Source organism: Lipotes vexillifer, unplaced genomic scaffold (assembly GCF_000442215.2).
Source record: "Lipotes vexillifer unplaced genomic scaffold, Lipotes_vexillifer_v1.1 scaffold853, whole genome shotgun sequence".
Classification (NCBI taxonomy): Eukaryota; Metazoa; Chordata; class Mammalia; order Artiodactyla; family Lipotidae; genus Lipotes; species Lipotes vexillifer.
Window position 1 is genome coordinate 1,393,172 of NW_006792734.1, and position 19,801 is coordinate 1,412,972.

Below are 19,801 nucleotides of genomic sequence, written 5' to 3' on the forward strand. Positions count from 1 at the left end.
GAACATGCCTGGAGAAAATCACAGAACTGTACTTTAAGTTATGACCATAAATATCAGATGGGGTCACACTCTTATAGCTGTAATCCACATATGGATAATAGCCAAAATATGGTACCCAGGAATAAAAGGAGGTTTATTACTGAAAAAAAAAAAAAAGTTCGTCGGATCTGATAGAGAACATAGTTTCTTTGATGATATTAAAATTCTCATGCTTTTGCATTTATATATCTTTTCACTTTTATATTCTCTTCAGGTGGAAGGCCTTGTTAAACTTCTGATTTGGCCACTGCTCTCTTCTTGCTTTTACTTTAAGCTCTTCCACTTGGCTTCTTTCCTAAACTTTGGAGGGTTTGGGTCATTAATCTTGATATCTAAGGACAATAATTTAGCCTCCCTTGTTTTGTAGTTCTCTGAGGAATCTTTTTACTTAGGATTTGGGGTATAGGAAATAGCACTGTTTTAACTAATCATTCTTTGGGCAGTCATTTCTTTGACAGGAACATTAATTTTTAGTTCCTGCCGTATGAGATACTATGCCTTACATGTGAGAATGACTCCTTCAGAAAAGGTCCATTGAATAAAGGCACAGTCTGGATATGGTAGGGAAAAGGTACATTTTCTGGCTTGAGCAGTTGACTGAATTTCTTGCCCAGTTGGGTTGTTTTGTTTGTTTGTTTCAGCCAAACTTGATAATGAGGCAAAGAAATTTGAGTAAAAAAATCAGTAAACTCTGGACTTCAAATGGCCAGTGATTATAATGGTTCACATGCATGTCTGTTGCTTTAGGGCAACATGCCAGTTCCCTTGAAAATCACAGATATTCTTACATATCACCCAAGAAAGACTTTGGACTTCAGAAGAGCCATTGGTAGAAAATCCTTTGGCTCAAATGCAGAAGAGTATCTTATATATGAATTGGATGGGAAGAAATTGCTATTGGAGACTGCAAACGTATAAAATCAAAGATGGCTCTGGACTTCTAAGCTCTATGCTATTAATAGACATTATAGACTTTTTCCTTTTTGTATGATTACAGAAAGAGATGTATAGATGCTATCTCCTTTTTTTTTTTTTTTTTTCCCTATCTCCTTTTGATAGCACATAATTGTTTCCAGTACACCATACTTCCAGTCACTACCTACTGTCTTTCACTCAGGTTACTTCACTCATATATGTAACCTATCTGGCCACTGTAGTAATTTGAAGTAATGATCCTTGCACTTTTGTTTTCCCAGTGGGTGTTATAATGCTTTGTGCATAGAAGGCACTTGGTAATGTAGTGAAAGAAGAGATTCATGGTTAAATAATAAATATTACAGCTAGATTTTGAAATGCCTAGTAACTTTATCATAGTTAATACCTCAAGAAAGTTAAATATTGTTTCTATGTGTTATTGATAGTAATGCACATAATTCAGATGTGTTGTGCTTTTGGAAGTTACAACTGAAATGTGTTGCTTACCTGGGTCAGGAATAGCTTTATAATTTTCTGTTCTTAGCTCTCACTAGAATTACAGTTGATGAACTATAATGATATGGTTTTTTTTGTATTTTTTTTTGCGTTACGCGGGCCTTTCACTGTTGTGGTCTCTCCCATTGCGGAGCACAGGCTCCGGACACGCAGGCTCAGCGGCAATGGCTCACGGGCCTAGCCGCTCCGCGGCATGTGGGATCTTCCCACACCGGGGCACAAACCCTTGTCCCCTGCATCGGCAGGCGGACTCTAAACCACTGCGCCACCAGGGAAGCCCTATAATGATGTTTTTTATTATTGAAATGAACCAATAAATAATGTTTGCTTATTCTTTATTCCTGTTTTTTACCGGGTTTCCATTCTTTTATGGTGCATTAAAAAGAATAATTATAAATTGGGTTGACAGATCTGAGCTGGTGTCAGGGCATGTCCTTTTTTTTTTAATAGGCTTTATATTTTAGAGCAATTTTAGGTTCACAGAAATATTAAGCAAAGGTACAGAAATGTCCCACCTGCATAGCCTCTCCTATTACCAACATCTACCAGAGTGGTACATTTGTTACAATTGATGACGCTACATTGCCATATCATTACCCAAAGCCCATAGTATACATTAGGGTTCACTCTTGATGTTGTACATTCTATGGGTTTGGACAAATGTATAATGACATGTACCCACTATCAGTATCATACAGAGTAGCTTCATTGCCCTAAAAATCCTGTGCACTGCCTATTCATCCCTCCCTCCCCTCTAACCTCTGGCATCCACTGATCATTTTACTGCCTCCATAGTTTTGCCTTTTCCGGATTGTCATGTAGTTGGAATCATACAGTATGTAGCCTTTTAAAATCTTAACTTTTTACACCTAAAACAACACAACATTGTAAATCAACTGTACTCCAATAAAAATTAAAAACAGAAAACAAATATGTCATATTTTACTTTTCAAAAAACACATTTTAGATAATTTAACATTTCCAATTTACCTGAAACTCACAAAATGGCATTGAATATATCACATATGTCCAATTGAAATACCCAAATTACACCAAAAAGCCTCAAACTCCTTAAAAACAAAGTAATTAATTAAGCTCTCTGCTGATTTGTCAAATTTGAGATAACAATTCAGTAAATATTTTAAAATATAGCATACACTAAAGTTTTCCATAAACTTTTGAATTAAAGAAGGCCTAGATGTTTGGAAAAAAACAAACCTTCTTTCACGTAGTAATGTGCATGAGTTTTTAACTCCTTTGGGTAAATAACCAAGGAGTGCAATTGCTGGATCGTATGGTATGAATATGTTTAGTTTTATAAGAAACAGCCAAATTGTCTTCCAAAGTGGCTGTACCATTTTGCTTTCCCACCAACAACGTATGAAAGTTCCTGTTACTCCACATCTTCACAAGCATTTTGTGTTATCAGTGTTCTGGTTTTTTGCTCTTCTAATAGTTATTCAGCAGTATCACATTGATTTAATAAGCATTTCCTTGATGTCATATGATAAGGAGTATCTGTTCATATGCTTATTTGCCACCTGTATATCTTTTTTGGTGAGGTGTCTGTTAAGAGTCTTTGGCACATTTTTAAATTGGATTGTTTGTTGTCTTGTTGAGTTTAAGAGCTCTTTGCATGTTTTGGCTAAAGTTCATTATCACATATATTTTTTGCAGATATTTTCTCCCAGTCTGTGGCTTGTCTTTTCATTCACTAGACAGTGTCTTTCACAGAGCAGAAATGTTTAATTTTAATGAGGTCTACCTTGTCAGTATTCTTTCATGGATCGTGCCTTTGGTGTTGTATCTAAAAAACCATTGCCAAACCCAAGATAATCAAGATGTTCTCCTATGTTATCTTCTAGGATTTTTATAGTTTGGGGTTTTACTATGTCTGTGATCCATTTTGAGTTAATTTTCACATGGTTTATATCTAGATTCTTTTTTTTTTTTTTGCATGTGGTTGTCCAGTTGTTCTAATAACATCTGTTGAAAGGACTGCCTTTGCTCCATTGTGTTTGCCTTTGCTCCTTTATCAATGATCAGTTGCCTATATATGAGTCTATTTCTGGATTCTCTGTTATATTCCATTGATCCAATATTTTCCTTTTCTTTTGCCAATATCACACTGTCTTGATTACTGTAGCTTTTTAGGAGGTCTTGAACTCAGGTAGTATCAGCCCTCCAACTTTGTTCTTCTGTTTCATTATTGGGTTGTCTATTCTAGGTGTTTTGCCTCTCCATATAAACTCTACATTCAGTTTGACAATATCCACAAAATAACTTACTGGTATTTTGATTGGGGTTGCATTGAATCTGTAGATCAAGTTGAGAAGAACTAACATCTTGACAGTATTGAGGCTTCCTATCCATGAACATAGGCTCTCTCTCGATTTATTTAGTTCTTCTTTGATATCTTTCATCAGAGTTTTGTAGTTTTGCTCACATAGATCATTAGATTTATACCTAAGTATATCACTTTAGGGGATGCTAATGTAAATGGTAGTGTGTTTTTAATTTCAGATTTCACTTGTTCATTGCTAGTATACAGGAAAGCAGTCAACTTTATATATTAACCTTGTATAAAGGTTAATATATACAATATATATAATATATCTTTCAACCTTGCTATAATTGCTTATTAGGTCCATGAGTATTTTTTGTCAGTTCTTTCAGATTTTCTACATAGACAATCATGACATCTACAAAGACAGTTTTATTGCTTCTTTCTCAATCTGCATACCTTTTGTTTCCTTTTCCTATGTTAATGCATTAACTAAGACATCCTTCACTTGCTCCTAATTTTAGTGGTAAAGCTTCAAGCTCCTCACCATTAAGTATTTTGTTAGCTGTAGAATTTTTGTAGAGTATTCTTTTTTTTTTTGGCGGTACGTGGGCCTCTCACTGTTGTGGCCTCTCCCGTTGCGGAGCACAGGCTCTGGACGCGCAGGCTCAGCGGCCATGGCTCATGGGCCCAGCCGCTTCGCAGCGTGTGGGATCTTCCCGGACCAGGGCAAGAACCCGTGTCCCCTGCATCTCTCAACCACTGCGCCACCAGGGAAGCCCGAGTATTCTTGATCAGGTTGACAATACTCCCCACTATTCCTAGTTAACTGAGAGATTTTCTTATAAATTGATATTTTGGATTTTATCAAATGCTTTTTCTTCATCTATTGATATGATTATGTGACTTTTCTTTAGCCTGTTGTTGTGATGGATCATATTGTTTTTTGAATGTTGAACCAGCCTTGCATACCTGGGATAAATCCCAGATGCTTGTGGTATATAATTCTTTTTATATATTGTTGGATTTGATTTGCTAATATCTTGTTGAAGATTTTTCCATTTATGTTCATGAGCGATGTTGTTCTAGAGGGTTTTTTCTTACGATTTCTTTGTCTGGTTTTGTTAGGATAATGCTGGCCTCATAGAATGAGGAAGTATTCCCTTGGCTTCTGTCTGCTGGAAGAGGTTATAGAGAATTGGTGTAATTCCTTTCTTAAAAGTTTTGTAGAACTCACCACTGAAGGTTATCATTATTGATTCAATTTCTTTAATAGATATAGGCTTGTTCAGATTGCCTGTTTCTTTTTTGTGAGTTTTGGCAGATTGTGTCTTTCAAGGAATTGGTCCCTTTCATCTAGGTTATCAAATCTGTGGGCATAGAATTCTTCGTAGTACTTACTATTCTTTTAATCTCCATGGAATCTGTAGTGATGTGCCCTTTTTCATTTCTGTCTTCTCTCTTTTTTTCTTAGTTAGCCTGGCTGGAGGCTTATTGATTTTATTGATCTTTTCAAAAAACCAACTTTTGGTTTTATTGATTTTTTTAATCTGTTGACTTCCTGTTTTATTTATTTATTTATTTAATTTATGGATTTTGGGCTGCGTCGGGTCTTCCTTGCTGCACGCAGGCTTTCTCCAGTTGCAGCGAGCAGGGGCTACTCTTCGTTGCAGTGCGCGGGCTTCTCATTGAGGTGGCTTCTCTTGTTGCAGAGCTCAGGATCTAGGCGCGTGGGCTTCAATAGTTGTGGCACGCAGGCTCTAGAGCGCAGGCTCGGTAGTTGCGGTGCATGGGCTTCATTGCTCCACGGCATGTGGGATCTTCTTGGTCCAGGGCTCAAACCCATGTCCCCTGCATTGGCAGGTGGATTCTTAACCACTGTGCCACTAGGGAAGCCCAGATTTCCTATTTTTAATTTCATTGATTTCTGCTCTAATTTTTTATTATTTTTTTCCTTCTGCTTACTTTGAATTTAATTTACTCTTTTTCTAGTTCTATCAGGTGGAAGCTAAGATGATTCATTTTAAATCTTTCTTTTTTTTTCTAATATATGCATTCAATACTATAAATTTCCCTCTAAACATTGCGAGAACAGGCTCCGGACGTGCAGGCTCAGCAGCTATGGCTCACGGGCTCTGTGGCATGTGGGATCTTCCCGGACCGGGGCACGAACCTGTGTCCCCTGCATCAGCAGGCGGACTCTCAACCACTGCGCCACCAGGGAAGCCCCTATCCCACAGCTTTTGATAGGTTGTGTTTTCATTTTCATTTAGTTCAAAACATTTTTTTAATTTCTCCGGAGATTTCTTCTTTGACCCAAGCATTATTTAAGAGTGTGTTTGTGTTATTTAATCACCATGTATTGGGGGATTTTTAGCTATCATATTTTTATTGACTTCTAGTTTAATTTCACTGTGGTCTGAGAACAGACATTGTATGATTTCTATTTTTTGTTTAATTTGTTAAGGTATGTTTCATAGTCCAGAACATGGTTTATCTTGATGAATGTTATGTGGGAGCTTAAGAAAAATATGTGTTCTGCTGTTGTTGGATGAAGTAGTCTATAGGTGTCCATCATATCCAGTTGATTAGTGATGTTACTGAGTTCAGCTGTGTCCTTCCTGATTTTCTGCCTGCTATATTTGTTCATTTCTCATAAAGAGGTGTGGATTAATCTATTTCTCTTTTCAGTTCTATCTGTTTTGGCCTCACATAGTTTGACCCTTTGTTGTTAGGTGTTAAAGATTATCATGTCTTCTTGGAGAATTGACCACTCTATCATTAAGAAATGCCTTTCTTTAACCAGATAATTTTCCTTACTTTGAAGTCTTCTCTGTCTGAAATGAATATAGCTACTCCTGCTTTCTTTTGACTAGTGTTAGCATGGTATATCTTTCTCCATCCTTTTACTTTTAATATATAGGCCTTTATATTTAAATTGGCTTTCTTGTAGACAGTATATCTTGGGTCTTGGTTTTTTGACCCACTCTGACAGTATCTGTCTTCGAATTGGTGCATTTAGGCCATTGATGTTCTAAGTGATTATTGATATAGTTGGATTAATGCCTGTGATATTTGCTACTCTTTTCTGTTTGTTACCCCGTTCTTTGCTCCTGTATTTGTCATCCTTTTTTTTTCTGCCTTTTACGGCTTAAATTAAGCATTTTGCATGATTCTGTTTTCTCTCATTTCTTAGTGTATTAGTTACATTCTTTTACTATTTTTTAGTGGTTGCCCTAGAGTTTGCAATATACATGTATAGTAATCTAATTCGACTTTGAGGTAACACTGTACAGCTTTATGGGTAGTGTGAGTTCCTTATAATAACAAAATAATCCTAATTCCTCCCTCCCATCCCTTGTATCATTGCTGACATTCATTTCATTTATACATAAACATATATATAGACATAGTCAAATACAGTATTGCTATTGTTTTGAACAAAGTGTTATTTGTTAGATCAATCAGGAATAAGAAAAATAAGAAAAATGAGTTTTATTTTACTTTTGCTTATTCCTTCATCAGTGCTCTTCCTTTCTTTCTGTGCAACTGAGTTTCTGACCTACTAACTTCCCTTTTCTCTAAAGAACTTCTTTTAACATTTCAAAAGGCAGATCTACTAGCAATAAATATTCCCTCAATTTTTGTTTGTTTAAGGAAGTCTTTATTTCTTCTTCACTTTTGAAGGATAATTTCACAGCTGGGTTTTTTCTCTTAACACTCCACTTTCTCTCCACTGTCTTGCTTGAATGGTTTCTGAGAAGTCATATGTAATTCTTACCTTGCACCTCTATCAGTAAGGTGAGGTTTTTTCCCGTGACTATTTTTAGGGCTTTTCTTCCCTTTTTTTTTATCCTGTAGTTTGAAAAGGATATGCCTAGGTGTAACTTTTCTTTGTATTTAACCTGCTTAGTGTTCTCTGAGCTTCCTAGATCTGTGGTTTGGTATCTGACATTAATTGGAGGAAATTCTCATCATTTTTGTTTCAAAGATTTCTTCTATTTCTTTCTCTCCTTTTTTTCCTTTTGGTATTCCCATTACATATATGTTCCACCTTTTGTGGTTCTACCACTGTTCTTGGATATTCTATTCTGGTTTTTTTTCCCCCCAGTCATTTTTTCTCTTTGCTTTTCAGTTTTAGAGGTTGCCATTGAGATATCCTCAAGCTCAGATTCTTTCTTCAACCATGTCCAGACTACTAGTAGCTCATCGAAGACATTCTTCATTTCTGTTACAGAGTTTTTGATCTCTAGTATTTCTTTTGTTTCTTTCAGAGTTTTCATCTCTCCGCTTGTATCGCCCATCGTGTTCTTTATCCATTAGAGCCATTAGCACATTAATCATTATTGTTTCAAATTCCTGGTCTGATAATTCCAATATCACTGCCATATATGAGTCTGGCTCTTATGCTTGCTCTGTCTCTTCAAACTGTGTTTTTGCCTTTTGTATGTCTTGTAGTTTTTTCTTGATACCCAGGCATGATGTACTGGATAAAAGGAACTGCTGTAAATAGGCCTTTAGTAATATGGTGATAAGGTGTTGGAGTGGAAAAGTGTTGAATAGGCCTGTGATTAAGTCTCAGTCTCTTAGTGACCTTGTGCCTCTGCAGTGCTCTTCACATTGCTTCTCAGTATTCTCCCCTGTTCTGCTCCCTTAGGACAGGATGGCTAGAATTGGCTAGATTCGGTTATTTCCCTTCCCCCAGCTCTGTTGGGCTCTGACAAAACCCCAGCAGGTGAGGCTCTTGTTAAATAGTTTCTTCTGAGGACAGACTGTTAAGAACAAAATGCTCGTAATATATTTCAAAATGGTTCCTTTTCCCCCCTCCTCCTGCCAGGAGCATGACAGAATTTTTCTCCAGTATTCACTGTGAGAACCTGTAGAGTTCTAGGAGGTAAAACTCACAAAAATGTGGGGCCCCTGATGATAGGGTCCCCCTGGAGTTTTTGACTCCCAAAGTCGTCCACACTGAGCCCCCAACAATTTGTTAATTACAGTTCAGGTTACTCTACCCCAGCACTTGTTACCACAGAGATTTCTGCTCTAGTAAGTTGTGATTTTCTGTATTCACCTATCAGTCTCCTTAATTTTGGGGACAGTGTTTTGCCCTATGACTTCTATCTTAAGCATCTAAAAAGGGTTGTTGATTTTTCAGTTTGTTCACTTTTTTAGTTGTTGTTAGGACAGAGTAATGACTCAAAGCTTCTTATATGCCAAGCTGGAAACCAGAAGTCCCTCAATTTATTCTAAAACTTTGTCAAGCATAGCTTTTTGCAAAGCTTTTGGTTTTCGTTATTCACAATCAGATTTTGAGTATACAGTTGATCATTGAACAACATGTGTTTGAACTATGTGGGCCCACTTATACGTGGATTTTTTCAGTGCGTACTACAAATCTGCGGTTAGCTGAATCTGTGGATGCAGAACCATGGATATGGAGGCCCAGCTATAAAGTTATATGTGCATTTTCAATTTTTTGGAGGGTCAGTGCTTCTAACCCCCGTGTTGTTCAGGGATCAGCCATATATACTTTCTAAAAACATTAATCTGCAAAATAACTTCTTAGAAAAATAAGGTTATTATACTTAAGATTGATTTGGTTCAGTCTTTCCTATGACAGTCTTTTGATTAATCTTTCCTGGATTTCATTGTGCAATTCAGTTACTGTAACTTCAGTTACTGTAAAACTAAACTCCTTTTTAGTCTGTTTTCTCAGAGAAACCAAATGGAATAAGTTTGCTTTACTGATCTGAATTCCTAAACTAGTTTTTACCTGGAAACTTGAGCTTCTCTAATTTTTTTACCTAATAAATAAATTTTCTCTACCAAATTCTATTATATAAATGAGCAAATATGAATTATACATTAATTAACTTTGAAACTGATAATCCACAAATGTGGTACTAAATGGTATGTTTCCTTTTTCACGTGTTATTTTACTTACTTTATTTTGAAGCTTCTTCTCAGCCTGTTGATAACCATGTTAGCACATCTTCCTACTTGGGCCAGACACCAGCATCACCAGCCAGATATTCACCTGTTTCGAAAGCAGTGCTTGGAGATGATGAAATTACAAGGTAACAAACTGAATAGTCATCCTTCTTACATAAAGCCAAGTATCAGATGGAGTTATAATTAGCCAACTAGGATAGTCACAATTTTCAGGACTAATTTTATTAACAGGTAATGAACCCAAACCTTATTCTTTTTTATTGGAGGGTTCATTGAAGGTCCATAAGTGTAAAAATATATTACAAATAAATCACTGCTTTTTTTTAGTGTTGCTACTTATTCTGACACCTAAAATTTACTTCGATCTAACATTGCTAACGTTACTCACTAACTGTTTTTTAGATTTAACTGTCTTTCTTTTTTTTTTTTTTTTTGCGGTACTTGGGCCTCTCACTGTTGTGGCCTCTCCCATTGCGGAGCACAGGCTCCAGATGCGCAGGCTCAGTGGCCATGGCTCACGGGCCCAGCCGCTCCGTGACATGTGGGATCCTCCCAGACTGGGGCATGGACCCGTGTCCCCTGCACCGGCAGGTGGACTCTCAACCACTGCGCCACCAGGGGACCCCTAACTGTCTTTTTATTCCCCCAAAAACTCTTTTATCTAAGTGGGAAAAAAAGTGAAAAAACATTTTAGATCTTTTTCACATTATTCAACATAGTAATATGATATTATGTTTGAACAGTTTGATTTATAGCTGTTGTAGAAGTAAATTTTGTAGAAGTATTTCATATTATAGCATTTAATGTTAAAATGTATGACAATTCATGTCATTTTATGTTTTTATTAATTGTATTACTGTTAGCGTTATTATTTTTGAACCTTTATAATCATAATTATTCTTTATTTGTTAGACTCCTGACTCTAAGCAGTGATCTCTTAAATGTCAGAAAGAGGTGTTTGTCTTTGTCCTCTTCTTCAAGAGTTAGCAATATTGAGAACTTAATTTAATAGGTACTCAGTAATTGTTTTAGGATGAAAATTACCAGAAAGAATAGTGTTTGTGATTATATGTTTGTGGTGTGAATTCTCAAGGCTGTTAATCTTTAGGCTGTGCTAGTATACTGACATATCATGGTCATTTTATTGTTGCTGTTATTTTCTAATAATGCTTATTTATAGAAGTAAAGAGGAAGTAGTTAATGGCTTATCTAGTCTCTAATCAGCACATTTTTCAAAGTAAAAATATATCATATTAGCACCTTGATTGCTGTTCCCCATCTTTTTTCACTACATATCTCTTGTCTAGAATATTTGTTGGACTCTGTAGTATTACACAACAGGCCTACCTGTTTTCTGTATTCTTCTATAAAAATCAGGCAGTTGATTATTGAATATGTCTTCCTAAATGGTGTTTTATCACTCCCTTTTGATCATTATACTCCTTTGCCCAGATAATGAAGTACAGATATCTTTACTTCATATTAGAAGTTCTCCACAATTTAACCCTAAACATTTTTTCAGAGATTGTATCACATTACCAATAAAAAGAGAAAATAAAAGAAATCCCAACATACAAACAGTTAATAATTCTGAAGTTCATTTTTTAACAGCTTTATTGAGATATGATTTACAAACCATACAGTTTACCATTTAAAATGTACAACACAGTGATTTTTAGTATATTACATTATAAATTTTTTAAATTGTGGTAAAATATATATAACATAAAGTTTGCTGTTGTAACCATTTTCAAATTCAGTGGCATTAATTGCATTCACGGTGTTTATGACCAACACCACTGTCTTTTTCCAAACCCTGTTAGGACTTCTCTGCTGATGCAGTGATTAAGACTCCACGTTTCCCAGCTGCATAGCACAGGGCGATCAGCTAGGTGCTTTGTGACCACCTGGGAGGGTGGGAGGGAGACGCAAGAGGGAGGAGATATGGGAATATATGTATATGTATTGCTGATTCACTTTGTTATAAAGCAGAAACTAACACACCATTATAAAGCAATTATACTCCAATAAAGATGTTTAAAAAAAAAAAAAAAGACTCCATGCTTCCAATGCAGGGGACGTGGGTTTGATCCCTGGTCAGGGAACTAAGATCCCACATGCCGCATGGCGCAACAAAAGAAAAGAAACAAACCCTTTTCATCACCTCAGACAAACTCTATAACCTTTATGCAGTAATTCCACATTTCCCTGTTCTCCCAGCTCCTGGTAACTTCTAATCTACATTGACTCTCTGAATTTTCATATTCTAAGTTGTTCATGTAGTGGAATCTTATAATACTTAACCTTTTGTATCTGGCTTCTTTCACACAGCATATGATATTTTCAAGATTCATACATGTTGTAGCATGTATCAGAACTTCATTTCTGGTTATGGCTGAATAACATTTCATTATATGTATGTACCACATTTTGTTTATCCATTCATCTGTTGATGGACACTTGGGTTGTTTCCACCTTTTGGGTATTGTGAATAATGCTGTGGTAAATACTGGCATGCACATATCTGCTTGCATACCTGCTTTTAGTTCCTTTAGATACATACCTAGAAGTGGAATTACTGGGTCATATGGTAACTGTGTTTAGGTTCATGAGGAACCACCTAACTGTTTTCTGTAGCAGCCACCCCATTTTACATTCCCACCATCAATATATGAGGATTCCAGTTTCTCCACATCTTCAGCAACATTTGTTTTTTCTCTTTTGTTTTGTTTTATAGCCATTGTTGTAGGTGAGACGTATTTCATTGTGATGTTGATGCATTTCCCTAGTGCCTAATGATGTTGAGCATCTCTTCAAGTGCTTATGTTATTTGAAAAATCAATTTATTTTCCTCTGGAAATACTATTGGATTTCAGCAGGGTATTTTTAAATTATTATTTGCTAATGCAAAATTATAATTCATACATATGTTTTAATGTATTATAGGAACCCTAAACCATGAGTCCACAATCTAACAAGGAAATAAGACCAGTATAGTGAAACCTGTCTTGTGCCCCTGATCCTACCCTGCTTCTCCTACATTGCCCCACCAAGTTAACTCCTTTCCTGAATTTTGGATTTATTATTCCCTTTTTTCTTTCATATAGGTGTTTATGTATATATTTCCTAAACAACATATTGTTGAATTTTGCCATTTTTGACAAGAAAATAGTATAATTTTGTTAATCCTGTAAGTGAACTGACAAAGCTGATTAATGATGAATACCTATGTATGACTAGAAAACACCACTTTAAGTTTTGAGCAGACAAATATTTAAGAAGATTAATTCCACATTATATGGAAGGATCCCTAAAATTCAGTTTTTAGAAATATTTACTTGTGTTAAGCCGTTTGTTACCAAAAGCTTTCTGCAGTGTTTTAGAAAAAGCAGATTAAATTTTTAAAATATTTACCAAATATGGTACATCCTAATCTCAAATGATATTCTGTGATTCATCATATCTAAAACAGTCAGCTCTTGGAATTTTCATGGTCTTACCGGAAGATGTAAATGGTTTTCACACAATTATGTATAAGTGGCAGCAAATGTGAAATGTTATTAGTGGTAAGATGTATTCTGATTTCAGAGATTTTAAATTGGGAGTTGGAGGAAACAAAAGAGATGCATCTTAGAATGGATGAAAAGCAGAGATATGTAGGTGAATTGGAGGGATGTGACTTCAGAAATAAAGATATTTAATTACTTTATATAGAAAGTCTAGAGATGGGCATTTCTAACATTTGTGTAGCAAAACTAGGTCCATGGTATCTCTGGGATTCTGCTGGTTATCTTCATGATTGTAATATGTCCAAATTAGTAACAGTATTTTATAGTTCATTCTTTTGTGTGGGAGTGATTTGGAATAAGGAGGGGAACATATGTGCTTTGTATGGGGACAGAATATGCTTTGTCCTTGTTAGAGTCTTTCTTTGGGAAGTGACAGTAAAATTTCCTGTTATTTCTTAGAGACCAGAATAGGGTCATAGCCTCACCTTAGCAAACGGGAGTGAAATTGCAGTGACTGGCATAGGTTATTCATGATTCATCCATTTGAGAGTAGAAAGGGGGCCTGCCTACCTTCTCTAAGACAAAGGGGTATCTGCCTTTTACAACATGTAAGAAGTAGAGACAGTGACTGCTTCTTAGGCAGTAAAGTGTGTGCAACATCAGCTTTTCATGAGTATTATTTTTTGAGTGGGCTCTTTATATCATTATTTTTAAATTTCCACATTGTTTTCTCCTTTTTATTTTAGTTTTATGTTTGTTTGTTAACAAGGATTTTTAGCTTCTATATAAAATTAGGATTTTTCCTTTTAATTTCTAGGCTTGGAAAGAATCTCTTTACCCCAGAGTTTAGAAAACTTTTAAATTTCATCTGACTTTTTTTATAATATGGAAATATAATTTATCAGTAGGGAATTCTCATTGATAGAAAGTCAAGTTCTCTGTATGTTTTAAGGTATTCAATATTTTTTTAATTTTCAGGGAACCTAGAAAAGTTGTCCTTCATCGTGGTTCAACAGGCCTTGGTTTCAACATTGTAGGAGGTGAAGATGGAGAAGGAATATTTATTTCCTTTATTTTGGCTGGCGGACCTGCTGATCTTAGTGGAGAGCTCAGGAAAGGAGATCGTATTATATCGGTAGGATATGTTAATCAAAATAATGTTTTTATTATTTTAACTATGACCTGTTAATTATTAAACATTTTGTTTTTTATATTCTAAAGTTATGGGAGATATTTTGGCTATCTTCTTCTAACATTTTACAACTTAATTGTAGAATTACAGTGTTGACCGGGAACATGTTCTGTATGGTAGATTTTCTTTTGGTATTTGACTTACTTATAAGAGATCAGTCTTTATGTGCTTGAAGGAAGTATGTATTCTCTATTTGTTGACTGCAAGGTTTTCTGTATGTCTGTTAACTCATCCTTGTTACTTGCATAGTTCATATCTTCTTTATACTTCAATCTGTTATCGCCTTATCTGTTTGTTTGTTTTTTTTTTTTTGCGGTACGCGGGCCTCTCACTGCTGTGGCCTCCCGTTGTGGAGCACAGGCTCCAGACACGCAGGCTCAGCGGCCATGGCTCACGGGCCCAGCCGCTCCACAGCATGTGGGATCCTCCCAGACCGGGGCACGAACCCGTGTCCCCTGCATCGGCAGACGGACTCTCAACCACTGCGCCACCAGGGAAGCCCAACCTTATCTGTTATTGAAGGAGACTTTTTAAGTTTATCTGAATGGTGGGTTTAACAGTTTTTCCTGGCAGCAATTATTTTCCTTGTATCTTTGAAACTGTGTTACTAGGTGCATCTAAGTTTAGAATCAGCATTCCTTCCTGGTGAGTTGAAATTTTTTACCGTTAGGTAATGATCCTCTTTACTTGTAATAATGGTTTTTACCCTAGAAGCTATAATGCCTGATATTACTGTGGCTATGCTGACTTTTTTGCTTGATATTTGCCTCATCTTTTCTCCATTTTTTACTTTCAGTTTGTGTCTGTGCTTATGTGGCTATTACCCGTACAATTTTAGACTGAAACTTTATCAGTAATTCAGCTGTTCTCCCAAGTGACTCAGATTTTGGGAAACCTTAATTATAATGGAGCTGTTTCTAGTATTTTACTTCTATTTCATTTTTATATCCCTCAAACTTAGTCATTTTTCTTTTTGTTTTTGAACAGCTAATCCAAGTGTTCTATAATTTTTTGTTCATCATCCTTTTTTGTATCTCACTTCTTATGTGTTTCTCAGAAGTCACTAACAGCATTGGGACTGGATTCATAGTATAGGACTATCTTGATCACTATAGAAAATTTAGCTTTTCTAGCTCCCATCCTCATGCTAATAGAACTCCTTAGTTATTTCATAAAGTAAAAATGTCCCTCAAATATCCAAATGCACCTTAGTGGGAGCTCTTAGATTGTTCTTGTAGCAGTGATTTCCTGATAGTAAATACAATTAGCGTTTACCTGGAACTGTTTTTAATTTGCCCTCACTTATAAATTTAGTCTAGAACCCTGTGTTGACAAGTGTTGTCTCTCAATACTATGAACATATTACTTTATACTGTCTTCTTTTGTTGTTTAACAAAAAAGATCACTCTTTGTTGTTTGTAGGTGATTTCTTTTTTTTCATTGATTGCTTTTAAGTCTCTTAGTCTTCGGTACCCTGCAGTTTTACTAAAATGTGTCTGTGTCTAGCATTTTATTTATTCTATCTGGAATTCGTTATGCTTGCTGAATCAGAGGAGTCCTGTCTCATCAGTTCTGGAATCTTAGCCATTATCGTTTTAAATTTTGCCTTTCCCACATTGTGTGTATTCTATCCTTCTTGAACTCCTATGAGAGGACATTACCATTCTGTTCTCCGTGTCTTTTAATCCCAATTTCATATTTATCAACTCTATCTTCTTGTACTTAATTTCAGTCAGATCTGTTTTCTGGCTCATAAATTTTCTTCATCTGTGTCTAATCTGCTCTTTAGGCTAAAACTAACTTTTTCATTTCAAAGTACCATTTTCTTTCTAGAAGTTCTTTCTAATTCTTTTTCAAATCTTCCTTGGTGGTTTTGTGGGAGTCTTGATTAAAGTTTCTTATGTTCTTTTAGGTTTTTCTTTTAAACCTATTTATGTTATACAGGCATACCTCGAAGATATTGCAGGTTCAGTTCCAGACCACCACCAAAAAGCAGATATTACAATAAAGCAAGTCAAACAAATATTTTGGTTTCCCAGTACATGTAAAACTTATACTATATTGTAGTCTATTAGATTAGCATTATATCTTAAAAAACAATGTCCATACCTTAATTAAAAAAATACTTTATTGCTAAAAAATGCTAACCATCATCTGAGCCTACAGAGAGTCATAATCTTTTTGCTGGTGGAGAGTTTGAAATATTGCAAGAATTATTAAAATGTGACAGAGACACGAAGTGAGCAAATGCTGTTGGAAAAATGGCACCAATAGACTTGCTCAAAGCAGGGTTGCCACAAACCTTCAATTTGTAAAAAATGCAAAGTACAATAACGTGAAGCACAGCAAAATGAGATAAGCCTGTATTCTATAAATAATAGTTCTGTTTTCTGAAGTTTGTAGGTATCTAATACATGTTACTTTACAGTGACTTACAGTACATTGTTTTCCTATGTTCTAAATTTTTCATTGTGAACTTAATGTCAGTAGTACTTTATGTACTTCACATGTGGGTATTCAGTGCTGCCTGAATTGGGGAGTGGTATTCTTTGAAAAATATCTTAAGTCGATTGTGGTAGACTTGGGAACATCATTCTTATCATCATTTTTCCATTGAGAAAACTGAAGTTTAGAGGGTGATTTGCTCATAGTAGCTAATAAAACCTAATAAGTGGTATAGGTGGGATTTACCTTAACCACTATATTATGCTACGTCGTCTTGTTTTTAATTAAAAATTTAACACTTTCTGAAATTTTAGGATCTGAGATATAGGGATAAAACCTATATCCTGGGTCAGCAATGCTATTCAGTATTGATAACTATTTTAAATCATTTTTTCAATATAAAGTAAAGAAAATCAGAAAGTACTCTTCAAACTGAAGATATATGTGGCTGGAACATGATAGGAAAAGCATTCCAAAAATTGGATCTTTTATTGCAGTTTTCAGATTGCAGTCCCTCTTGCCACCTGATCCTTCCCTGCACATACTTAGACATATCATCATATTCCTGCAGCCTATATTTTTGAGGATCCTTTATAATTCAAGATAGACTGAGTCCAAGACAGAAAGAAGGTGGCTAATCATTTACAAAAGAAGTAGAGCTCTTTCTGGTTTTAGCTGTTCTGAGATATTGGTATAACTAACTGATATTTGAATGAAAGTCTTGGGAATTTGAGTCTTCAAATAAGCTATGGTACTTTGTTAAGGATTATAGTACTACAATTTTAGAAAATAAAGGAAATTATTAATATGCAGTGCAAGTAAATGGAAATTGTACCCATATGCTTCAGGCTACAGCAACTAAAATAGCATAGTTCTACCCAAAAATAGTGATTATTGGAACAGATTTGTGAAGCAGAAATACACCTTAGTTACAGTGTTAGAATGTTGAGGGCCTTAAGAGACCATCACTCTTAACCATAACAAGCAAAACCATCTGGATAAGTTTAGAAAAACTAAACTCATCGGAGAACTGAGGATTCAAAGTGACCTAAGTAAAGTAACTTCCAGATAGTAACTAGCCCTACATAGAAGAGAAGACACCCATGGCAGCTGCACCTTGGAAGAGCGGTAGCTCTGGGAGGTTGATGGCTGGCACTTGTATTCCTGCTTTACGAGTGAAGACCCTGAATCTTGCAGCTCCAGGAAGTTGGAACATAAACTGCCTCCTTCTGGGCGCAGAGCAAGTCCTTACCCACCCGCCAACTCTTTTCCATGGGTCTTCGCTGAGACCTCAGAGCTTGTAAACCAAAGGTTGTGAAACAACAGGGAATTAAGAAAAAATTATTACTGAGTCATACAGAGCATCCCAAAATACAAGCCACCTGCCAGTAAATAGGGGACCTTGAGCAGAAGATCTGTGAAAACTAATCTCAGCAACTCTGTACTTTGAGCTGCTCAGGGATGACAGTGGGGCAAGAAAGCTGAGAAAAAGCCCTCTGAGGCAGTGTGGACAGAGATACCTCCAAGAAATAGCAAGCCTGGGACAGGTCTAGAGAGCAAAGAAAACTTACCAGCAACCTCAGAAGCTGGCAGCAGGGTTATAAAGGTGTATGTTTGTGTGTGTGTGTGTGTGTGTGTGTGTGTGTGTGTGTGTGTGTGTGTATAGAGATGTGATCTTTATACCAGTAAAGGGAATTTTACCAGTGCTCATAGCCTAAGCACTTCAGAAAGAAAAGTCAATTCTGCTCTCAAAACATTTGAAACTAAACTTAAAGCTACAACAAAATCCAGTAGCAGCTCAACTATAGATCATATAGATACAGCTGCCCCACTCTAGTGGCCTGGCACAAGGGTTATTCCCAATTCTGGAATTAAATATTATTTATTTTTTCAACCTCTACTGTTATTTTATCCAAAGTGTCTACTTTATAATTAAAAATTACAAAACATGCAAAAGAGAAAGAAAAGCTGGTTGTCAAGACAAAACAGTCAATATAAGTAACTTGAGAAAAAGCTCAGATGTTGGATTTATCAAACAGGTATTTTAAAATAAGATAAAATGATGGTGATAAAAATACTAAAGGATATAGGAGTAAAGGTAGACAATATGGATGATAAGATGGGAGAATTTCAGCAAAGATATAGAACATATGAAAAATGAGTCACATGGAATTGCTAGAAATTTTTTTTTTAACTATCACAAGTGAAAATTTTGTCTGAAAGGCATAACAGCACACTGGAATCTGAAGAGGGAAGAATCAGTGAACTTGAACATAGGTCAAAGAAAATTTCCAAACTGAAACGTAAATCAGGAGGGGTGGAGGGAAAATCAGGGAAAAAAAGTAGACCAGAGCATCCAAGGTCTATGGAAGTAAAGAGGAGATGTCAGACAATAAACAGGAGACAGAATCTTTGAAGACATAATGACAAAGAACTTTCAAAAACTGATGAGAGATATCAACCCACAGATCTGTGAAGCACAGCAAAGCCAAGGCAGAATACATGCAAAGGAAACCAGACCTAGATACATTGTAAAGTGCTAGAAAGCTATGCTAAAGAGCACATGTTAAAAGTAAACATAGAAACACGTTACATATATAGGAACAGTACAAATGACAGCTGGATTCTTCACTGGAAATATTAGAAGACATAAAGGAATGGAACAGTATCTTTAAAGTGGTGAAAGAAAAAACCTTCAACCTAGAATCCTATATCTCCTGAAATTAGTCATCAGAAATGAAGTTGAAATAAAGACATTTTCAAACAGACAGTATATCTTAGAGAATTTGTTCTTGACAGACCTACAAGAAATACTAGAAGAAATTGTTCTGGTTAAAGAGAAATTATATCAGATGGAACCTAAATCTGCAGACAGGAAATAAGAATAACAGAAGGGGTAAATACCTGGATAAGTATAAAAGGTACATTTTTTAGAAAATAATTTTACAT

The 19,801-nt window shown here is 35.8% G+C and overlaps 1 protein-coding gene across 7 annotated transcripts in view; it reads left to right on the top strand.

Moving 5' to 3' along the window:
- Positions 1-19,801, top strand: part of DLG1 (discs large MAGUK scaffold protein 1) — a 296,591-nt gene that overhangs the window by 178,504 nt on the left and 98,286 nt on the right. For all 7 annotated transcript variants that reach the window (XM_007465853.1, XM_007465852.1, XM_007465854.1 and 4 more), the window contains 2 exons: positions 9,711-9,831; positions 14,194-14,350. In XM_007465853.1, coding sequence (XP_007465915.1) covers positions 9,711-9,831; positions 14,194-14,350 — 278 coding nt within the window. The remainder of the gene's footprint in view (positions 1-9,710; positions 9,832-14,193; positions 14,351-19,801) is intronic.